At 36.8% G+C, this 21,717-nt stretch overlaps 2 protein-coding genes across 18 annotated transcripts in view; one reads left to right on the plus strand and one right to left on the minus strand.

Moving 5' to 3' along the window:
* Positions 1–8,881, minus strand: part of FGFR1OP2 (FGFR1 oncogene partner 2) — a 32,776-nt gene extending 23,895 nt beyond the window's left edge. For 2 of the 12 annotated variants that reach the window (XM_073788935.1, XM_073788930.1), the window contains exon 1: positions 8,634–8,881. The gene's annotated coding sequence lies outside the window, so the exon portion shown is untranslated. Of the gene's footprint in view, positions 1–2,178; positions 2,230–3,980; positions 5,370–5,995; positions 6,057–8,633 lie in introns of those variants that run through there. The other 10 variants (XM_019936216.3, XM_073788929.1, XM_019936263.3 and 7 more) reach the window with 8 other exon arrangements.
* Positions 8,882–9,039: 158 nt separating this feature from the next.
* Positions 9,040–21,717, plus strand: part of INTS13 (integrator complex subunit 13) — a 32,852-nt gene continuing 20,174 nt past the window's right edge. The window contains exons 1-6 of one of the 6 annotated variants that reach the window (XM_073788927.1): positions 9,040–9,571; positions 10,553–10,788; positions 13,176–13,250; positions 18,987–19,189; positions 19,582–19,662; positions 21,119–21,209. In XM_073788927.1, coding sequence (XP_073645028.1) covers positions 10,564–10,788; positions 13,176–13,250; positions 18,987–19,189; positions 19,582–19,662; positions 21,119–21,209 — 675 coding nt within the window. In that variant the 5' untranslated portion in view covers positions 9,040–9,571; positions 10,553–10,563. Of the gene's footprint in view, positions 9,572–10,552; positions 10,789–13,175; positions 13,251–16,949; positions 17,103–18,986; positions 19,190–19,581; positions 19,663–21,118; positions 21,210–21,717 lie in introns of those variants that run through there. The other 5 variants (XM_073788925.1, XM_073788926.1, XM_019936194.2 and 2 more) reach the window with 5 other exon arrangements.

Below are 21,717 nucleotides of genomic sequence, written 5' to 3' on the forward strand. Positions count from 1 at the left end.
AAAAAGAAATCAGGAAAGCCAGTTAAAAGTGCTGAAGAATGGAACACTCAACCCATAATTCTATATCCAGTGAAAATACCCTGCATATATGAAGGTAAAATAAAAATCATTCTCAGATGAAGAAGAAGAGAATCCACTTCTAGTAGATTTGTTCTAAAGGAAATTCTTCAGAGGGAAGCAAAATGATAGCAGAAGGAAACTTAGAGTATCAGGAATAAAGGAAGAGCAAGAGAAATCATAAATATCTTGAAAAAGAGAATAGACTATTCTCTTTTTGAGTGCTTTAAAATGTCTGATATTTGAAAACAAAAGCTATAACTTTTGTGATGGAATTTTCAATTTATGTAGATGTAATATATAACTATAACATAAACGGGGAGGGTAAATGGACCTATACTATAATGTTTCAACATCTCACTTGAAATGATAAAATGTCAATTGTAAACAAACATATATGTTGTAATACTAGAGAAATCCCTAAAAAAAGCAGTATGGAGATAAGACTTAAAATCATAACAGATGAATTAAAATGAATAAAAAGTTTTAATAACCCAAAAGAAGGAAAAAAGGGGAAAGGAAGGAACAAAACACTGAGGGTACAAACAGAAAACAAATAAGATGGTGGATCTAAATACAAATATATTAATAACTACACTAAATATAAATGTTCTAAACACATTAGAACACGCAGTCTGATAATCTAACTCTTTAATTAGGATTTAAAACAGGACCTAATTATATGTTGTCTACATGAAACTCACTTTAAATATGATATAGGTAAGTTAAAAGTAAAAGGATGGAAAGAGACACACTATATAAACACCAATCAAAAGAAAGCCAGTGTACTAATAATAAGTACATGAAAAGGTGCTCAACATGATTAGCCATCAGGGAACTGCAAATCAAAATAACAAGATTCTACTTCATATCTACTAGGCTGGCTATATAATAAAGAAGATAGTTAAGTGTTGGCTAGGATGTAGAGAATTTGGAGCTTTCATGGACTGCTGGTTGGAATGTAAAATGGTGCAGCCACTTTGGAAACCAGTCTGGCAGTTCCTCAAAAGGTTAAACACATGATCTAGCAATTCTCCTCCTAGGTACACACCAAGAAAATGAAAACATGTCCTTGCAGAAAATTTGTACATGAATGTTCATAGCAACACTATTCATAATAGCTCCAAAGTAGAAATAGCCCAAATGTCCAACAACTGAAAAATGAATAAATAAAATGTGATACAGTGAATATTTTTTGACCCCCAAAAAAGAGGAATGATGTACTGACATAAGCTACAAAATGGATGAAACTTGAAAAATTATGCTAAGTGAAAGAAGCTGGTCACAAAGCACATATTTTGATTCCATTTACATGAAATGTCCACAAGATGCACATTCATATAGGCAGAAAGTAGATTAGTGATTTGTCTAGGGTCAAAGGGAGAGGGGGAAGATAAGGGGAATGGGTAGTGACTTAATGGGCATAGCTTTTTGGAGTGAAGAAAATATTCTAAAATCGATTGTGGTGCTGGTTGCACAACTCTGTGAATATACAAAAAAACCATCAAATTGTACACATTAAATGATGGAATATTATGGTATGTGAAATTGTATCTCAAAAAAGGTATTATATTTAAAAAAGAGAGCTGGTGGCTATATTAATACTAGATGAGGGACTTCCCTGGTGGCGCAATGGTTAAGAATCCACCTGCCAACGCAGGGGACACAGGTTCAAGCCCTGGTCCGGGAAGATCCCACATGCTGCAGAGCAACTAAGCCCATGCGCCACAACTACTGAGCCTGGGCTCTAGAGCCCACGAGCCACAACTACTGAGCCTGCATGCCACAACTACTGAAGCCCGCACACCTAGCGCCCGTGCTACACAAGAGAAGTCCACACACCGCAACTAAAAGTAGCCCCCGCTCACTGCAGCTAGAGAAAACCCACGCACAGCAACAAAGACCCAACGCAGCCAAAAATAAAAAAATAAATTTATTTTAAAAAATATACTACATGAATTAGACTTCAGAGAAAAGAAAATTACCAGGGATAAAAGAGGGGCAATACATAGTTGATAAAAGGGCCAACTCACCAAGAACACATAAGAATCCTAAATGTATATGTACCTAACTAGCGAGCTACAAAATCAAATAAAAACTGAAAAAAATAAATAGACATACCCTCACTTACTGCTGAAATCTTCAACACTTCTTTCTCAGTAACTGATGGAACTAGTACAGAGAAAATCAGCAACGATATAGAAGAAATGAACAAACTCCGTCAACTAAGTAGACTGAATTGATATTTATAAAACACTATAACCAACAACAGCAGAATACACATTATTTTTAAGTACACATGGGACATTCACTAGGATAGAGTATATCCTGGATCAAAAAACAAACCTTAACAAATTTAAAAGAACTGCAGTCATACAAATTATGTTCTCTGAACATAATGGAATTAAACTAAAATAAATAACGAAGAGACAACAAGAAAATCTCTAAATGTTTGGAAATTAAACAACACACATAAGTAATCCATGAGACAAAAAGAAAGTTTTTTTGGAAATTAGAAAATATTTTGATCTAAGTACAAGATATCAAAATTTTGGCATGCATGTAAAGCAGGAAATTCATACACTAAATGCTTATATAAGAAAACTAGAAAGATATTAAATCAACTATCTAAGCCTCAACCTCATGAAATAAGGAAAAGAAAAGCAAAATAAACACACAGTAAACAGAAAGAAGGAAATAATACAAGAGGAGAAATTAATGAAATTGAAAACAGGAAAACAACAGAAAAAAAAACAATGGAACCAAAAACTAGTTCTTTGAAAAAGCAAAAAAAGTTGATAAACCTCTAGCGTAACTCACCAAGAAAAAAAAGAGAGAAGACATAGATTACCAATGTCAGGAATGAAAGAAGGGATATCACTGCAGACTCCTAATTCATTAATAGGATAAGTGAATACAATAATAAATTTCATACACATGAATTGGATGAAATGGACAAATTCTTCAAAAACCACAAACTACATAAAGTCATACAAGATGCAACTATTAGTAATAATTATTATAGCTATAACTATTAAATACCTGTAACTATTCTATAGTCCTACAACTATTAAAAACATTCGTAGTTAAAAATCTTCTGCCAAAAATCTCTAGACTCAAGTGGTTTCAATGGCAAATTCAACCAAATAGTCAAAATAATTTTGAAAACAAAATTGGAGAAATCACACTTCTAAATTTTAAGACTTACTATAAAGCTATAGCAATTAAGATGGCATGGTATTGGCAGAGCCAGTCAGATAAAACAGAACAGAGTCCAGAAATAAGCCCACAGAAACACGACCAACTGATTTTTGAAGAAGGTGTAAAGGCAAGTCAAAGGAGAAAGGATAGCCTTTTCAGCAAATGGTGCTGGGAGACTGGACATCTGCATGCCAACATGTTAAGTAATTCTTACAATTTTCACAAAAATTAACTCCAAATGGACCATAGCTCTAAATGTAAAACGAAAAATGGTAACGCTTCTAGAAGAAAAAACAAGAGAAAATCTTTGTGACCTGGGGTTAAGCAAACACTTTTTAGACATGATACCAAAAGCTTGATTCAAAAAAGGAAAATTCAATAAACTGGACGTCATCAAAATTAGAAACTTTTGCTCTGGGAAACACTGTTAAGACAGTCTGAAAAGACAAGCTATAGACTAGGAGAAGATACAAATCACATATCTGACACAGGACTTGTATTCAGAATACATAAAAACCTCTCAAAACTAACAATAAGGTAATAATCTAATTTTTAAAAATGAGCAAAAGACTTTAACACTTAACCAAAAAAATATATGGATGGCAAAAAAGGCACATGAAAACATATTCAACATCATTAGCCATTAAAGAAAAGCAATTAAATCCATGATGAGCTCCACTACACCCCTATTAAAATGGATAAAATAGAAAGTACTGACATACCAAGTGCTGGCACGGAACTCTCACACAGTGCTGGTGAGAATGCAAAATAACATGGTTATTTTGGAAAATGGTTTAGCAGTTTCTGAAAAGTTAAATGTATTCTACCATATGACCCACGAATACCAATTCTGGGTATTTACTGTAGAGAAATGAGTGGATAAACAAACTGCAGTACATACCATCCACACAATGAGATACTACTCAGCAATAATACTGAATAAAGCACTGATAAGGCAACAACATAGGTGAATCTCAAAAATATTATGCTGACTGAGTGAAAGAAGACAATCTCAAAGGTTACATACTGCTTCCATTTACCTGGCACTGCCCAAAGGACAAAACCACAGCGGTAGATAAGAGGGTACAAAAGAGATCAGTGGTTGTCAGGAGCTGGGAGTGGGAGTGGGCACGGGGGTGGGGGAGAAGGGTGTGGCACAAGAGAGTATTCTGAAATAATGGATAGTTCTGTATCCTGATTGCGGTGGAATCTGTACACATGTTAAAATGAATAGAACTATATTGCAAAAAAGGGCATAATACATTAATTTTAAAACTTAAAAAAAAAGATCTGTCCCCAGGGTTTTGCCTTTGTCTTTAATTCATCTGCTGTTTATTTGCATGCGTGGTATAAGGAAGATATCTAATTATATTTTCCTTTTCTCATGTGGACAACTAGTTGCGCCAGTTCCCATTTATTGGATAGTACGTTCTTCCCCCACTGAATTGTAATGCCACACCTGTTGTATGTTTTTTCAATAAATGTATGGGTATGTTTCTGAGCTCTCTATACTACCTTTGTATCTATTATCTATCTTTACATCAATATGCTGCCTCAACTGTTACAGTTGTAAAATAACGCTTGCTATCTGATATGGCAAGTCATCTTTTCCTTCTTCAAAAGTGTGTTAGCCTTTTCTCCAACCTAATTCAATCTAAATGGACTTCTACAGCACTCCAGAGTAAAATCAAACTGCTAGGTAATAATTTTAATTAATTCCAACTGTTGGTAGCTTTCTGAGCCTGAGTAATACAACCTTACACTGAATCTTGCTCATTGGGATAACTGTTATTTCCATTTTACCAATGAGGAAACAGACTCAGGATTTCAAAGGTAAGGAGCTGACTGACAGCACCATGTAGCAAGGAAGGAGCCAAGCTAGTACCAGAAATAGCACTTCTGACCCCCAGTCTAGTGGATATTCATGAGCCATGATGGCTCTCCAGGGCCCTGTTTGCTTTTACCTATATAAAGACTATCCTGGTCTCCTGGGTGGAAAAACAAAGCAAATTCCTTGCCCTACTCGACCGATGAGACTTCCAAAGTATTATATAAATTGCATTTCAAACCAGCAATAGAAAATAAATGGAAGTGTAAATGAAGATGAAAAAATAACAAATATTTAATATTTTTCTGCATAACCAATAAAAGCCTAGTACCTATTTTAACCAGCCATCACAGTTAATTATAAGACTGTTAAAAACAAGAAAACAGGCCCCCAAATGCCATGTCACTTATGCTAAGCCCCACATCACCAAACCAAGACTTAACTTACAGTTTTGGCCTCTTCCAGAAATAGAACCCTAAATCTGTCGATCAGGAATCACTGTGAGGTAATTTGTCTGACAGACCCCTGCCGTCCCCTAAAGGAAAGTGACCTTGTCCCAACCAATCTGCTTTTTGTTAGTATAACTTCCTTGTCCCTTCTCCTATAAAAGTCTTTCATTTTGTACAGCTCCTTGGAACTCCTTTCTGCTAGATGGGATGCAGCCTGATTCATGAGTCGCTGAACAAAGCCAATAAGATTTTTAAAGTTTACTCAGTTGAATTTTGTTTTTTAAGGAGACCAATTAGACTTTCTGAAACTAGAATTAACATCCACTTTAAAAAACATTCTCTACATTGCATAATGAAATACCACTATCAAAATGAACTATATTTGTAATTTCTTTTGTAACTATAAAAACATACCTGTTCAGGGAAAGGAATTATAAATAGCAGGTAATTAAAAGCATACCTTTATTAGCATTTCAGAAAAACAGTGACACAAAGTTTCTGTGAATCTGCATGTTCATTTCCTGTATGTAAAACCACAGAAAAGTTTAAAATATTTTATAATATGCCTTTACTTTGCCACCTTTTTTGAAAACCATTGTGCTTTTCCCCCTGCACTGTTTGGCTGGTAACTGGAGTGGGAGGAAGATTGTTTTCCACATTCTCTAACAAGTTTTAAATTTAAAAGACTCCAGTTAAAAAAAAAAAAGATATTCTCAATTTTATCTATTTTTAGAGAGCATGTCTTAACTAGTCACACTTAACTAGTGTACTTACTTACATTATCTTCTATAGGTAGGTTCATATTACAGGTAAAATTTTTTAAAGCAGTTCCCCGCCCTCCACATTAGCCACATTCTCACCCACTTTACCGCCCAAAGACATTCGCAGTCAGACTCCTGGCAGAGGGTTCAGAACATTGTGCTGCTGATAAAAGAGAAACCACCACCCACCCAAGACAGAAACTGCCAGCTGTTAGTTTTAGATTTTGGTTAAGAAAAATTTAAAGAAATTCAAACCACTCTTCTTTCCCCTTTATCCACAAATCCATTACCCTATACCTGGAACTACACAGAAATACTGTGACCGCTGACATACCACAGATGTGTCTATCAATGTCAACAATCTAGTTTAAAAATTTTATTGTTCAGGCAGGTGCCTCTAAAGTTAATTAGTAGATAATACTAACTGACACATATGGAAATATAAAAAGTCCTAGTTATGGCTCTCTTAGAAACTTATAAAGAGATCAAGAAAGAAAACATGTAAATTATAAATTACATATTTTTAAAAAGCATCTTATACAGACATAGCACTGTATCTGAAAGCACAAAAAATTTTCACTGTCCTTGAAAATGATGGAATGAACACGTTTGGAGTTTTATGAAGGTGCTTTATGAAGAAAATGAATTTTTAAAGTTATAAGAAACAATCTGAAAGTAAGGACACAGGAGAATTTCTTTTTTTAATTATACGTTACCTTGGAATTGTGGCTAAATATAAGTTGCATACACCTGTATGTTCAAACAGGTATGACAATTCAAGAAGGATCTAACTTAATCTAAACCAGTTATTTCTAACCTATGGGCAAGGAATCATTGGAAGGGCTGCATGGATGTACATATACCAAGCATGGTCTGTAGTCTAAGTACTTCTCTCACATAAATAGCCCACTATTTTTAATAGAGACTAGTAATAATAAAATACAAAAGCATTTAAAAGCATAATAGTCTTTTTGCCACTATGCACAATCTCAACTAACAGATACTAAAAGTACAATTACTTGTGTATTGGTGGTACAGGGTTCCTCATATTCAAAACAGGTCAGGGTTCTTTAAGCTAATATACAAGGTTCCTCTGGCTCTAAAATTCTACACTTTTAAGGATGCTAAGGATTCCTACTCCTATGGTGAATCTTCAGAACTATAACTAACCTGCTATGTGCCAAGCATTGGTCTAACTTTTGTTACAAAGATGAATAAGACGTGATCCCAGGCTCAAGTTCAAATTAGCGCAAGAGACAGATAGTGGAACAAATAATGTTATACAACCTAAGGAATACTGCAGAAGTACCGTCTCAAGTGCTTTGGGAACACCGTGGTACTATCAATATCATCTGTGGGAGCCTGAGAAGACAATGGTCTATGAATTGGATCTTGAAAGTTGGTTTAAAAAAAATAAGGAAGAGTAAGCATTCAAGACAGATGGTACAACACATACAAAGGCACAGAATTGTGAAAGTGCTTCCATGTTTGGAGAAACATCCAGCAGTCTGGCATGACTGGGTATTGAAGTATTTGGAGGAGAGGCAAAATAAGACAGAAAAGGTAGAATGGAATGTATTGGAACAGACAGTATAAGGTCCTAAGTGATATGCTTAACAATTAGGACTTAATTCTGTCAGCAATACGGTTATTCAAAAAGCTTAAAGAAAGTATTGCTATGAACAGATTTGTATTTCAGAATGGTAACTCTAGGGAAGGATGATGGTGGAGAAATCATCTGGTGAAAGAAAAAGAAATAGCATCGTGCAGTGTAAGTGGAAATACACAGTCAAGGATGAGCCTTAGGTTCCTAGTTTGGACAGCAGGATGGACACCGGTACCATTATCTGAGATGGGATACATAAAAAAGGCAGGAAGAAAACCAAGAAAAGAGTAGGATTCTTCAGAGGGCAGTTTCCAGACAGTATGGTTATCCGTGAAGAGTACCAGGAAAAGAGTAATATTTCTTGGAGGGCAGTTTCAAGAAAGAGGGAATGGTTCTCCATGTCATATGCAAAGAGGTAAATTGAAAACTGAAAAGAACCCCTTTTGCATCCCTGCCGACCACCCCCCAACCCCGCCCCACAAACGGTGAGCTCCCAGGTGGGTTAGGCAGGAAAGAGAGGGAAGGTGTGTCCACAGGGTTAGGGCCAAGGCTTTTCATCGAACTTTCCGCACCTCAGTTCCGGAAAGAGGTGCTCAGAGCTGAACAAGGAGAGGAAGTACCGCGCCCAGTAACTGGCAGCCGGTAGTTCAAGAGGTGGTGCAAATCACCATCGGGGAAGGAAGCTTCCGACTCCCTATGCCCGCTCTGGTCCCTGGATTGATTCCACTTACTCTGGTCTCAATCCCTCGCAGCCGTCAGCTGTGGCGGTTAGGACTCAAGCCTCGGCCAACGGGGACCTATGCACCCAGGGAAAGAGACTCCTCTTGCCTGTTCAGCTTCTTCAGCGAGCAGACGCAGAACCAAGCAGAGGCAGTGCAGGGGCGTCCTGGGGGAAACAGAGGGGCTCAGCCCCATCACTTGCCAACGGAAAACCTCCGTTCACCGCCTCCGACCAGCGCTCTCAGAGCGCTTCAAGCTCGCGAGATTTCCTTCCTCGCGTAACCGTGGGGGCAGAGCCCAGCGATTTTTTTTGAGGCCTCTAGCTGACATGCGCGAGAGTTAGGGGCGGGCCTCCCCACTAATCCACGCTCAAGCTTTCTCTCGGCCTCTCGCAAAGTCTCGCGAATTTTGCTAGGGGAAACGGGCCTGGGTGGAGAGGCTGAGAAGGGGAGATCTGGTGGGCGGGCCTTGCGCTTAGGGGACCGTAGCACCGTTAGCCGGTGCTGTGGTTGGTACTTCGCTGTTGGGGACGCTCTCAGGTCGCCCGGATCAATTTTCCCAATGGGTGACTGGAAAATTAGGGGGTAGAAAATCTTGAGGGTCGGAGGCATTTTTTTCTTGGCTCCGCCCTCTTCCTGTTAGAGACCTGGGCGTCTGGCCCGCAGAGGGGGAAGGGCAGCTTGGCGGGGCTGCAGAAGAGTGCTTTGCGCACGCGCCAGTCCGAGTGTGTGAGTGTTTGTGTTCACGCGCAGGCGCGCGCGCTCCTGCATTTAGGAAGCCTGGGAAGGACCGGTGTGTTAGGAGATGAGCGGGGAAAGCATAGTCCCCTGTCTTTGGTACCAGACACTCCTGACTGAGCGCTGACCCTCCCCACCCAGCCAGCAGCCTTTTCCAGAGAGGCTGTGGTGCATAGCCTCTGTTCGTTTTCACTGCAGGACCAGGCACGAAAGTAAGCGAACCTCGATCCTGAGGTCTTCCTTATCCACTCACCTTGTACTCCCCCCCCCACCCCAGTTTCCAGCAGAGTGTGTCTAGGTTTCTCAAAGAAGAGTTTTGCATGAAGGGGAAATGCATTGGAAAGCAGGAGAAGAAAATAGCTGGATTGTAAAAAGTCGGTTCGTTTTAATGAACACTTCTGCTGTGTTTACCCTGTGCTTTTCGAATGTGGATTGTCTATTCAGTGTAAGATTTTATTAGCGAAGCAAGGGAGTTCTTACAAGAAAAAGTTTCAAAAGTTCCTCCTTCCCACCATGTGATGGTAGCACCTAAGTTTTTCTGTTCTACATGATGAATTACCGTGGTGTTTCAGAAGCTAAGGTGGAGAGTGTGAATTTGAGGTCCTTATCCTAATGCGAAGACCAGATATGCAGTTATCGTAGGAGATGTTTGTTATGTTTTGAGCTTACCTTTTGTTGTCACTCTTTCCAGTTCATTCTTTCTCCCCAATCCCCACCCTTTTTCAGAAGTCTTGAGATTTTTTTGGAGGGAAGCCCCCAAATGCTGACTTATATTACTTTAGGGGTTTATATTTGATTGATGTCAATTAGCAAGGATCATCAAAAGTGTGTTTGAAGGGTGTTTGTCGTTTATTTTGTTTGGTATTACGTAAGGGAAACCAATACGATTATTTGTAAAAATGTTTTCTTCTGGCAAATTTAAGTTCATTCCAAAAGCAAAAAATATCTGCATGTATTGTAATCTGCCTGTGTCTGGTAGAATGACAGGTGAATATGGTGTAGCTCGTCCCTTGAATTGTTACTTTCTGGTCATGACCTCATTAAATCTTGTCCTTTGTTCGATAAATTTCTTTGACTACTGATTATTCATGTTCCCTATCAAATCTTGAGGAAAAGAGGCATTCGTTAGAAATAATTTAAGATATTAAATGTTACGTATAAGGTGTTTGGCTAATATATTTTATCCCTTACAGGTTAAAACAAAATGAAGATTTTTTCTGAATCTCATAAAACAGTATTTGTTGTGGATCACTGCCCTTACATGGCAGAATCATGCAGACAGCATGTCGAGTTTGATATGCTGGTGAAGAATAGGACCCAAGGAATCATCCCTTTGGCCCCTATATCTAAATCATTGTGGACTTGCTCAGTAGAATCTTCCATGGAATATTGTAGAATAATGTATGATATATTTCCTTTCAAAAAGCTGGTAAGTGTGAAGTACAAGTAAAATCATGATTTGGGGGATGTACTTGACTACTTTTTACACTTTTTATGTATGACTTTGCTTTAGATTTGACTTACAACTGTTTATTTACTACTTTAAAAGTGTAGTATATAGAACTCCCCTTTGGGGTTAATACATGTATTTAATTGGGGCCAACAACAATAATAACAGCTAACAATTATGGAGCACTTAACGTGTGCTTCATATTAACTCCTTTAACTCTTAACAGCAGTCCTATGAGGTAGCTACTGTAATTACTGGGACAGTATTCAAAGTGTATAAAACCAGAATGGAACAGACACTGACCACTGAGAACTGTTGTCAGCCGAAGCAGAAGGGATGTTGGCTGAAAGCACTTTGTCAGAATGTGTTGGTATGTTCCATCTGAATATCAGCCTTGTTTATTACTGCCTTGTTGGAGATGCAGAAACTGAGGTAGAGAGAAGCAATTTGCCCTGAGTCATGTAGCTAGTTAGAGGAAGAACCAGAATTTGAACCTGGCTGCTTACAGTTTTAGTGGAAGTGTCCTAAATTGCTGCGGGATTTGGCCATATTGTAAAGAATGCTCTTAAGAATGCTAAGGGGAAATTGTTTTTATCAGTAAGAAGAGAAATTGAAGATTGATAGAAACTCCAAGTGTGAAAATTATCTTCCGTTTTCAGAATCCCCACTGTTTTATTTGGGGAAAGTCATTTGGTTAAGCCACAAGTGGATGCTTTGCTTTCTGTCTCAGTTGGAGCAGCATAGGTTGGGACCTAGCCTGTTCATAGACCAGCACAGGCACAGCAGTAACAGTAAGGCTGAACACAGAGAGGCTAATATATATTATACATTCAGATATGTTCCAAATTAAAATATAAATTGTTTTAGTCCCTCTGTAAATTGTGTATCATGTAAGGTAAAAAAGTATATATGAGAGGAAGCATAATGTAGTGGTTTAGCACACAGGTTTCGGTTCAGGTCCTGGCATCGTTAAGCTACCGGCAGTGTGACCTTGATCATTTCGCTTCATCTCTCCAAGCCTCGGTTTCCTCCCATGTAAGCATAACTATGATTGTTGTAAGATTTCAGTGAGGTAATGTGAGTAAAGTGGCCAGTAAAATATGTTCCTGTCAGGTAAGTCTTAGGAGAAAAGGCTGCTTATCAAACTTACTGGGGAGGCAAAATGAGTATTACATGGATAATAGGAAAAAAGATCATGACTTAGATTATATAGTCCAGGGGAAAGAAGTAATCTCACCCTCCTCCCCAAAGGGAACATAGCCCTCATTTGATATATTTTCTAATGTATCCTTACTGTTATCATCTTACCTGATATATTTTGTTTGCATTTTACTTTAAAAAATTTTTTTAAGAAATTTGACAGATACAGTGGAAGAACTAGGATGCTTTTTATTTATTTATTTATTTATTTATGGCTGTGTTGGGTCTTTGCTGCGCATGGGCTTTCTCTAGTTGTGGCAAGCAGGGGCTACTCTTTGTTGCCGTGCGTGAGCTTCTCATTGCGGTGGCTTCTCTTGTTGTGAAGCATGGGCTCTAGGCATGCGGGCTTCAGTATTTGTGGCACAAAGGCTCAGTAGTTGTGGCACACGGGCTCAGTTGCTCCGCAGCATGTGGGGTCTTCGCGGACCAGGGATCGAACCCTTGTCTCCTGCACTGGCAGGCGGATTCTTAACCACTGCGCCACCAGGGAAGTCCCTTTACTTTAAAATTTAGAATAAAGTGCAAATCCATTCTTTTAGCTTTCAATGCTCTAGGTTATATGGCCACTGCTTATTTTTCTGACCTTATCTCCTACCTCTCTGACCTTCACCCTTTTGAGGGTGTGCACCTAGAGGCCTTTGCATTTGCTGTTTGCTGTACCTGGAATTCTGTACCTCCAGCTCTTTCCCTGGCTGGTTTCTTTTGCTCATTTTGGATTTCCCTCAATTGCCACTTCTGTAGAGAGCCCTTCTCTGATCACCCAACCTAAAGAAGCTAAACAACTTCTGTTTCATAGCATTTATCACTCTCTGAAATTATGTTGTTCATTTATTTTTGTTTGTATTCTCCCTGCACTACCCTCTGTCTTACCACACCTCAGAATCCTGGCTTTCCCCACATTGTGAGCAACAGAACTGTTGTATTCATCACTGTATTCCCATATCCCTAGTGCTGAGAATAGCACCTGGCCTGTACTAGGCATTCGGTAACTATAAAATGAATGAATGAATCAATCAGCAAACCAGAGCTAGAGACTGCACTCTCTATTTATGTTTATGTTATATATAATATATTAAAAGGTATTTATAATAAAATAAATGTTTTAAATATGATGTGATTGAGAAGACTTGGAGTTGAATACTAATTATTTCTTTGAACTCTATTAGGTGAATTTCATTGTGAGTGACTCTGGAGCACATGTTTTAAATTCTTGGACTCAAGAAGACCAAAATTTGCAGGAGGTATGCTTAGATTTTGAACTGTGGCCATTTTTGAAAATTATCTGGACCTGATAATACTTTCTTAAAATATAATTGATGTTTTAAATAGGTATAGTATTTGCACATAGTTTTAAAACACCAACTAATACTAAAAGAAAAACAGCTGTCTGTCTTCCAGTCTTTCCCCACTTTCTAGAAGCAAGCTTTCAACTCTTTAGCTCATCTAGTATTTACTTCATATTTCTAAATAACATGTTTTTACTGCTATTTACAGAGTTCTCAATTTAAACCTCATTTATCATTACTGTCGATGAGGATTTACCTTTTATACTTCCTCTCACCCATGCCACTCTCACTGCCTTCTTCCCTTCCCTGATTTTCTCAATATTATATCAGAAGTTTTGTTTAATTCAAAATTCCATGTTTACATTGTAATGTCTACATAAAGTGTTATCCACTGCTAAGCCAAGTGGCATATGCGATTATTTCCTTTGTTTTGTGTTTTATTAAGGTTTTATTGACATATAGTTGACATACAGTACTGTATAAGTTTAAGGTCTACAGCACAATGATTTGACTTCTGTGTTATTTCCTTTGTTGTACAACTTTTTGGTGTTCCTGGAATTTATCATTTCCTTTTTTTCTCCTTTAATATGCTTAGTTTTCTGAGAATCTATTGCTGCTTTTCCTCATATGTCTGTGAAACTTCCCAATATACTTATCATTAATGTATTAGAATTTTAGTAGTTTGATTTTCTTTTCCCCCCTTGAAAAACTTCTTGGAACGCAGTCTTGGGCTGCACTTTGAACTGGTTGCTTTCTATGCCTGGTGCACTGCTGTCATCCTCCTTGCTTTTTGTGTGTGTGTGTGTGTGTGTGTGTGTGTGTGTAATCTCTTGTTTTGGTAAAATATAACCTCCAGAATTCTTGTAACTTACCTTACAGTTTATTGATACTTGAGGTATAAAAATTTCAGATTGGAAATAATTTTCTCCTCAAAATTCTGAGGGCCTTACCCCACTGTTTTATAACTCCCAGTGTTACTGTGAAGTCCAGTATCATTTTTCTTCATAATTTCTCTCTGAAACCTTTTAGAATCTTTTCTTTCTCCCTTTATGTTCTGAAATTTCTCAATGATTGGCCTTGGTGTTGGTCTTTTCTCATTCATTGTGCTAGGCTTTATATTCTTCAGGAAAATTTCCCCTGTTGTTTCTTTGATAATGTTCTTGTCTTTGTGTTCTGTGTTTTTCTGGAATCCCTATGAATGGGATGTTGGACCTCCTGGATTAAATTCCTTATTCTTTTTCTCACTGATCCTCCCATTGTTGTTCCTTCTGGGCCTTTTACCTATTTCCTTTTAATCCTTATATGGAACTTTTTATTTGATCTTATTTTTAATTTCCAAGAACTTTTACTTACGCTCTAATTATGTCCATTTTTGTCATATCCTTTTCTTGTTTTATGGGTGTAATTTTTTAATCCAAAGGTATTAGTTTATTTGAAGTTTTCTTTTGATCTCCTTCTGTTTTCAGTGTTCTTTTCATGTTGAGGCTTTGCTTAAATGCCTACTGATATTTAGCTATGCAACCTTATTTAAAAGCAGGCCTCTAAAGAGCAGGTTAGAAGATCTGCATGTTGTGGAGTAGGTATTGCTGACTGGCCTTCATCGTGATTTATTTAATCTAGTTGTTTTCCCTGGGAGGCCTCCAGATGTCAGAATAGACAGATTGTCTCTCCGAGACTTCTCGGGGTCTCCAGAGAAGATCTTCCACTCTTCCACCTGCATGCTATAAACTTGGTTGTCAGCCTTCTGGGAGCCAGGGGAGAGGGTAGGTTCTACCATCCAGTAGGTGAACTTTCACTCAGTCTTTCTGTTTTTGGTCTAGTACTGTGCTGTCCAATATAGTAGCTACTAGCCATATGTAGCTACCATTAGCTATCAGATAGCTACTATTTAAATTTAAATTAATTAAAATTAAATGCAATTAAAAAATCCAGTTTCTCTGTAGCACTAGCCATGTTTTAAACGCTCAGTAGGCCGCATGTGGATAGTGGCTACTGTACAGCACAGTTATAGAACTTTTCCATCATCAGAGAAAGCTCTTTTGGGCAGCACTGGTCTAGTGTCTTCCCCTGACACTCCGCTGTGCTTTGTGGTATCCATGCTTGGTACCTCTCTGGTTCATTTCCTCCAAGGACTGTGATTCTGTATCTGGGGGGGTCAGGAAGAGAGAGTCACTTGCATGGGTAGGGTGTGAGTAAGATCGGGAGTCAAGTTGTTCCTTATACTGGCTTCAAGTCTTTCAGTTTTCAGTATCTTGCCTCATCCTTGCTTTATGTGGTACTTGATGCCTCCAGTTCCTGAACTTCTCCTGGATTCTGAAAGGCATATCATCTTGCCTTTTCCCTCTGTAGGTGCTTAGATTTCAGTTTATTCAGTCTTGCTAAGTCCATTACCATTCCTCCATCCATTTTCATACATTCTTGCTGACATCTCTTGATTGTTCTCTTGTCTCCTCCTCCATTCTCTTCATCTTTGTGGGTTTATGGGTTGTTTTTTTTTTTACCCCCTTTGGTGTTTCCTTTTTTTTTTTTTTTTAATGCGGTACACGGGCCTCTCACTGTCGTGGCCTCTCCTGTTGTGGAGCACAGGCTCCGGACGCACAGGCTCAGCAGCCATGGCTCACGGACCCAGCCGTTCCGCAGCATATGGGATCTTCCCAGACAGGGGCACGAACCCGTGTCCACCGCATCGGCAGGTGGACTCTCAACCACTGCGCCACCAGGGAAGCCCTGGTGTTTGCTTTTTTAAATTAAATTCCTTTACTACAGTTTTAGTGGAGTTTGAGGGAGCAGAAATAAACCCATGCTCAATTCATCAAGTTTATGCTTTTTAAACGTGTCTAAAGCTATTGAATTAGTGGTAGATTACGTTCTTTTCTGTCGTTTAGGTGGATAGAAGACTTCAGTCTATTAGGTCCTTCACTGATGAATATGAACATGAGAGACAGGCATTAGTGAAGTATTTGAATACATTATTTGAACTATTTCATGTTAAAATTTTTCTGTTAATGGATGCCCTTTAGTGGAAATAATCCCATGCAAATGTGTTTCAATGAAAATGTGTTTCTTACGATGTTTGGTCTTAAAATGTTGTGATTAATATTATAATATGTAAACATATCTAACCTTTTTTTCTTTTGAGGTAACTCACTGAAGGGGGACTTTTATTGGCTTGGCTTTGCATTTATATCACTCCAAAATGTTCTTTATTCTTTCATTGCTTGAAAAAATATTAAGGATTCCGTACATTCCCCCTGTACTATCTTTTTGAAATAGCATGTATTCTGCTTTGTTCTTTCAAGAGGTACTGTGAAAGAAGACTGAAGCTTCTCTAGTTGTGTATAAATAAAAATAAGTACAAATTTGAATAGATTTTCGTTACTGCACCTCTGCAGTGCAGTAAGAGGTATGCATTTAATAATGGGAGCTCTACTGATGATACGAGAATTACTGCTTCCTTCTGCTTTCTGAAGGTGAAGGCATATTATATCACACGCATTGCTTTTAGATTATGAACAGAAGGGGAAACTCCAGGTGTGAAGGCAACTATATAGCAGATCCCTAATGTTTAAGATGATATAAAGTAATTGACATTTTGTATAAGTTATGTATAATCTTGTTTGTGTAAACACATTTAATGTTTAGCTTTCGTTATCTGTGTCACACCTTTCTCTAGTTATTGTGACTGATCATGAGAAGCAATTGAAGTAGATTGATTGAAGAATGTTTGGGCTGGAAAGATTGTAGACATCTTTTGCTTTGACTCCTTCCTTTTGCAGGTGAAGGAACTGAAGCCCACAGGTGCCAGAGGTAGTTTGACTTGCATACCTGGGTCCAGGACTCTTTCTGTTACAGCACGTGACTCTATCCTCTACATTGTAGATCTTATTACAAAAAATTTATCAGATTTCAGGAGTTTTGGTCTTGTTTTTGTTGGGTAAATTAAAGTTTGAAAGTATCATACTAATGTGGCACAGGTTCTATTATTAGTTTCACTTTCAGATTAGGAAAAAAGCTAGGAGAGTTAAACCAGGGTCACACAATATTAAAAGTCAGAGCCAGCATTTCAGTCCACAGTTACCTGACTCCAGAAGTTAAGCTTTCTGCTGCTTTCCCAGGACCACAACACCCCTGTCCTAAAAAGCTTTTTATTTTTTCTCCTATGTACCAGGGACTTTTTATAGTCCTATATATACAGTAATTTTTCTTTTATTTTTGATCACTTTTTATGAATAGGTAATACCTATGTTTTTAAAAAATAAATTTTACGTATATACTTGCATGTACACATATGTGTGTGTGTGTAAGTAAAAGCTAAGCCTTGAAAAATTTCCCACTCATCCCCTGTTCCAGTTAGTGTTGTGCTAGAGCCTGGTTATACCAACTTGGAAGAGCTGAGTGTGTGCATCTCCTATCAACTTTACATTCAGTGAAAGCTTGAAAGTAGCGATCATGGGAGTACTTAACCATAGATATTGGCAAACACTACAAATTAGGTTTTTTTTTTCCCTTTGGAGAGCTGGTTTACCACCACATCACTATTTATCCCCACCACTATTAGTTTTTAATGGGTCCTTCCAACGTATCTTTATGCATATATAAAGCAAAGTCCTCACACTTTGTTCTTTTTTAAGAGTGTTTTAGCTATTCTGTATCCCTTGTAATTCCATATGAATTTTAGAATCACCTTATCAATTTCTATCAATACAAAGAAGTCAGCTGGGATTCTGACAGGGATTATGTTTAATCTGTAGTTCAGTTTGGGTAATGTTGTCATCTTAACAATAGTAAGTATTCCAGTCCATGAACATAGGATGTTTTCTATTCATTTAGATCTTTAATTTCTTTCAACAGTATTTCATAGTTCTCAGAGTATAAAATCTGCATTTCCTTTGTTAAATTTATTCCTAAGCATTTTATTCTTTTTGGTGCTATTATAAATGGAATTGTTTTCTTAATTTCATTTTTGGCTTGTTCTTTGCAAATGTACAGCAATACAATTGGTTTTTGTCTGTTGATCATGTATCCTGCAACCTTGCTTAACTTGCTTATTATTTCTAAAAAATTTCTAATGGATTCCTTAGGATTTTCTACATACAAGATCATGTCATCTGCAACATAGAGATAGTTTTACTTCTTCCTTTCCAATCTGAATTCCTTTTATTTCTTTTTCTTTCCTAATGCTTGGGCTAGAAGCTCTAGTATAGTATTGAATGGAAGTGGTGAGAGTGGATATCTTTCTGTTTCTGATCTTAGAGGGAACACATCTAGTTTTCACTATTAAGCATGATATTATGTATAGGTTTTTCATAGGTGCCTTTTATCTGCTTGAGGAAGTTCCCTTCTGTTTCTAGTTTGTTGAGTGTTTTTTATCATGAAAGGGTTTTAGATTTTTGTCAAATGCTTTTTCTGTATTTATGGGGATGATCATGTGATTTTTAAAAATTCCATTGATATCGTTTGCATTAATTAATTTTTAGACGTTAAATCAACTTTGTGTTCCTGGGATAAGTCCAACTTGGTCATGGTATATAATTCTTTTTATATGTTCTGGATTCAGTTTGCTAGTATTTTGTTGAGGATATTTGTATCCATATTTATAAGATACATTGGTCTGTAGTTTCATTTTCTTGTGATGCCTTTGTCTGACTTGTGCTTATTCTTGTCAACATGATTGTTTTCCCTTTTACTTAGCTGATGGCAGCGTTAGCTGCTGTTGGGCCTCCTAATCCACGGGCAGATCCAGAATGCTGCAGTATTCTGCATGGTCTTGTTGCAGCAGTGGAAACCCTCTGTAAAATTACCGAATACCAACATGAGGCTCGTACTCTACTAATGGAGAATGCAGAACGTGTTGGAAATAGAGGACGAATAATTTGCATTACTAATGCAAAAAGGTGAGCCATTAATCACAGTAATTCTTTCACTGAGGGAATTTTAATATCCTATTGTAGTTTTTATTTAAAAAAAGCAGGGGCAACATGTTAGCATTTAAGGATATCACATGTGGCCTTTCTAATATCGAAACCGTGTTTATCCAGTTCTAAAATATCCAGTTCATCTTACTGAAAACTGTTTAGATTGTTATCACGTAGGTCGATTTGACTTTTTTTCCTCACTAGTTTTTCATTCAATTGGTTGTTTAGTATTGTAAATGAGCACACTACAGACAGTCCTTATTGAAGTAATTTTAAGTGCCTGTAACAAGATACTACAGCTGAATAGTGTGTTTAATTTTTTCTCTTACTATTTATTTATTTAAGTTGGTTTTATCTTTTTTATGCCATAGTGATAGTCATGTGCGAATGCTTGAGGACTGTGTCCAGGAAACAATTCATGAACATAACAAGCTTGCTGCAAATTCAGATCAGTGAGTATAATCCATAAATGGAATAAATATTCCATTTTATAGTCATATTTACTTCATTATAATTATTCCAATAATTTTAATGATAATTGGTACCATTCCCTTGAATTCTCTACTGGCTCTACAAATTAGTCAAAAATGTATGTTCGATCAGAAACTTCTTGTCCCATTTTCCCTTTAAGTTTAAAATTTTACTTTTTGCTCACAGAAAAGGTGAGCAGAAGGATAAAATAATACATGAATTTATAACGCATATTTTTTTGATGGCTTGTTCTCATACTCTGTATTACAAATCTATAAAATGAGCAAATCATTGGTAGCATTATTCAGTATGTACCAAATCAAAACATAACTAATTATATTGTCTGAATTTTTTAAAAAGAAAAAAGCCACTAAAGATATGTTTGGGGCAATTGCTGTGAGGAGTCTGTATTAGATTGAGCTACTATTAATTTTCTAGGTGGAGTACTGTTATCATCAACAAGTAGCATTATTCTCACTAGGAGAAGGAAGCATGCTGAGGTATTTAGGAATGAAGTATCATTTCCTCTGCAACTACTCTCAAATGACTTAGTAAAAAAAAATAAATGTACATCTATTTAGGCATTTATAGTGAAAACAAATGTAGCTAACAGCTAATTAGCTAATCTATGTTAAGGATATATGGGTGTTCATTGAATAGTACTTTTCTTTCAATTTTTCTGTAGGTTTGGAAATTTTAAAATAAGAAGTTGGCTCACAGATATAGAGAACAAACTAGTAGTTACCAGTGGAGAGAGGGAAGGGGAGAGGGGCAAGATAGGGGTAAGGATTAAGAGATACAAACTACCATGTATAAAATAAATAAGCTATAAGGATATATTGTACAACATGGGGAATATAGCCAGTATTTTATAGTAACTATAAATGGAGTATAACCTTTAAAAATTGTGAATCACTGTCGTATGTCTGAAACTTTTATTATTGTACATCAGCTGTATCTCAATTTAAAAAAAGAAATAAAATAGAGGGGGCAAAAAATAAATAAAATAAAAAGTTGGGGGTAACTTTTTAGTATTACAAATTCTGTATTCTTGGAAATAACCAATTATAGGTAATATAATTTGTTCTTGAAAAACACTAGTAAAAGGGAAATTAATACACAATATATTCATTTTCTCTGTGGCAGTTATCTATTGAAAATTATACCAGAGTATAAGAATTTTCTCTTTATTTTATCCTTCGAATACACAAAATGATCATTTTTGCATTTCAATTAAACTCATATAAATTATTCATTAAATGTTCATACAAGTACAGCAGTTATACAGTCTTTCTGAATATTTAGCTTTTATGTTAACTGTGGTATCTGATTATAGAGACACACTGTTTTAGTATATAAAACTTTTTATAGTTTACCTGCCTGAATTCTTTACGTAGTATATAGTCTTATATTCTAAGTGAAAAGTTTCTCTTTAAGTCTCATGCAGATTCAGAAGTGTGAGCTAGTCTTGATCCATACCTACCCAGTTGGTGAAGACAGCCTTGTATCTGATCGTCCTAAAAAAGAGGTAAGTGCAGAAGTAATGGAAGAAGAGATCATTGTTAATTATTAATAATAAATGCTGAGAAGGTTTAGCATAAGAATGATCAGGTTGCCAACATTTTCTGATACAAAAATATTTAGAGTTTTGAAAGCAACCTGTATGGCAAAGTACCTAGATTAGTGCTTTATGTTATAATTGTAGATTTTGAAAGTATTTTGTTTTGTTTGCCTGTTGATGTTTATTTTAAATAACTGTGTTCTCAAACCATACACAATTTGTATCGTTCCTCAAATTTCAGTTACTGTAATGGATTTCAATTGCTTTAATGACTTCTTACTCTGTAGAACTGTTTTTCTTCTCATTAGGAAAACAATACACTCTTTAATCAAAATACACTCCTATAACAAAGAAATTAACTTTACCTATCCAGAGGGGTAAAAGACTAATTTCCAACCTTGGTTTTACTTTTCAAATAAATTTGAACAATTTTAAAGGAAGAGATGAGTCTGTTGATTGTTAAGTGGATTCACAT

The sequence above is a fragment of the Tursiops truncatus genome, chromosome 11 (genome assembly GCF_011762595.2).
Source record: "Tursiops truncatus isolate mTurTru1 chromosome 11, mTurTru1.mat.Y, whole genome shotgun sequence".
NCBI lineage: Eukaryota > Metazoa > Chordata > Mammalia > Artiodactyla > Delphinidae > Tursiops > Tursiops truncatus.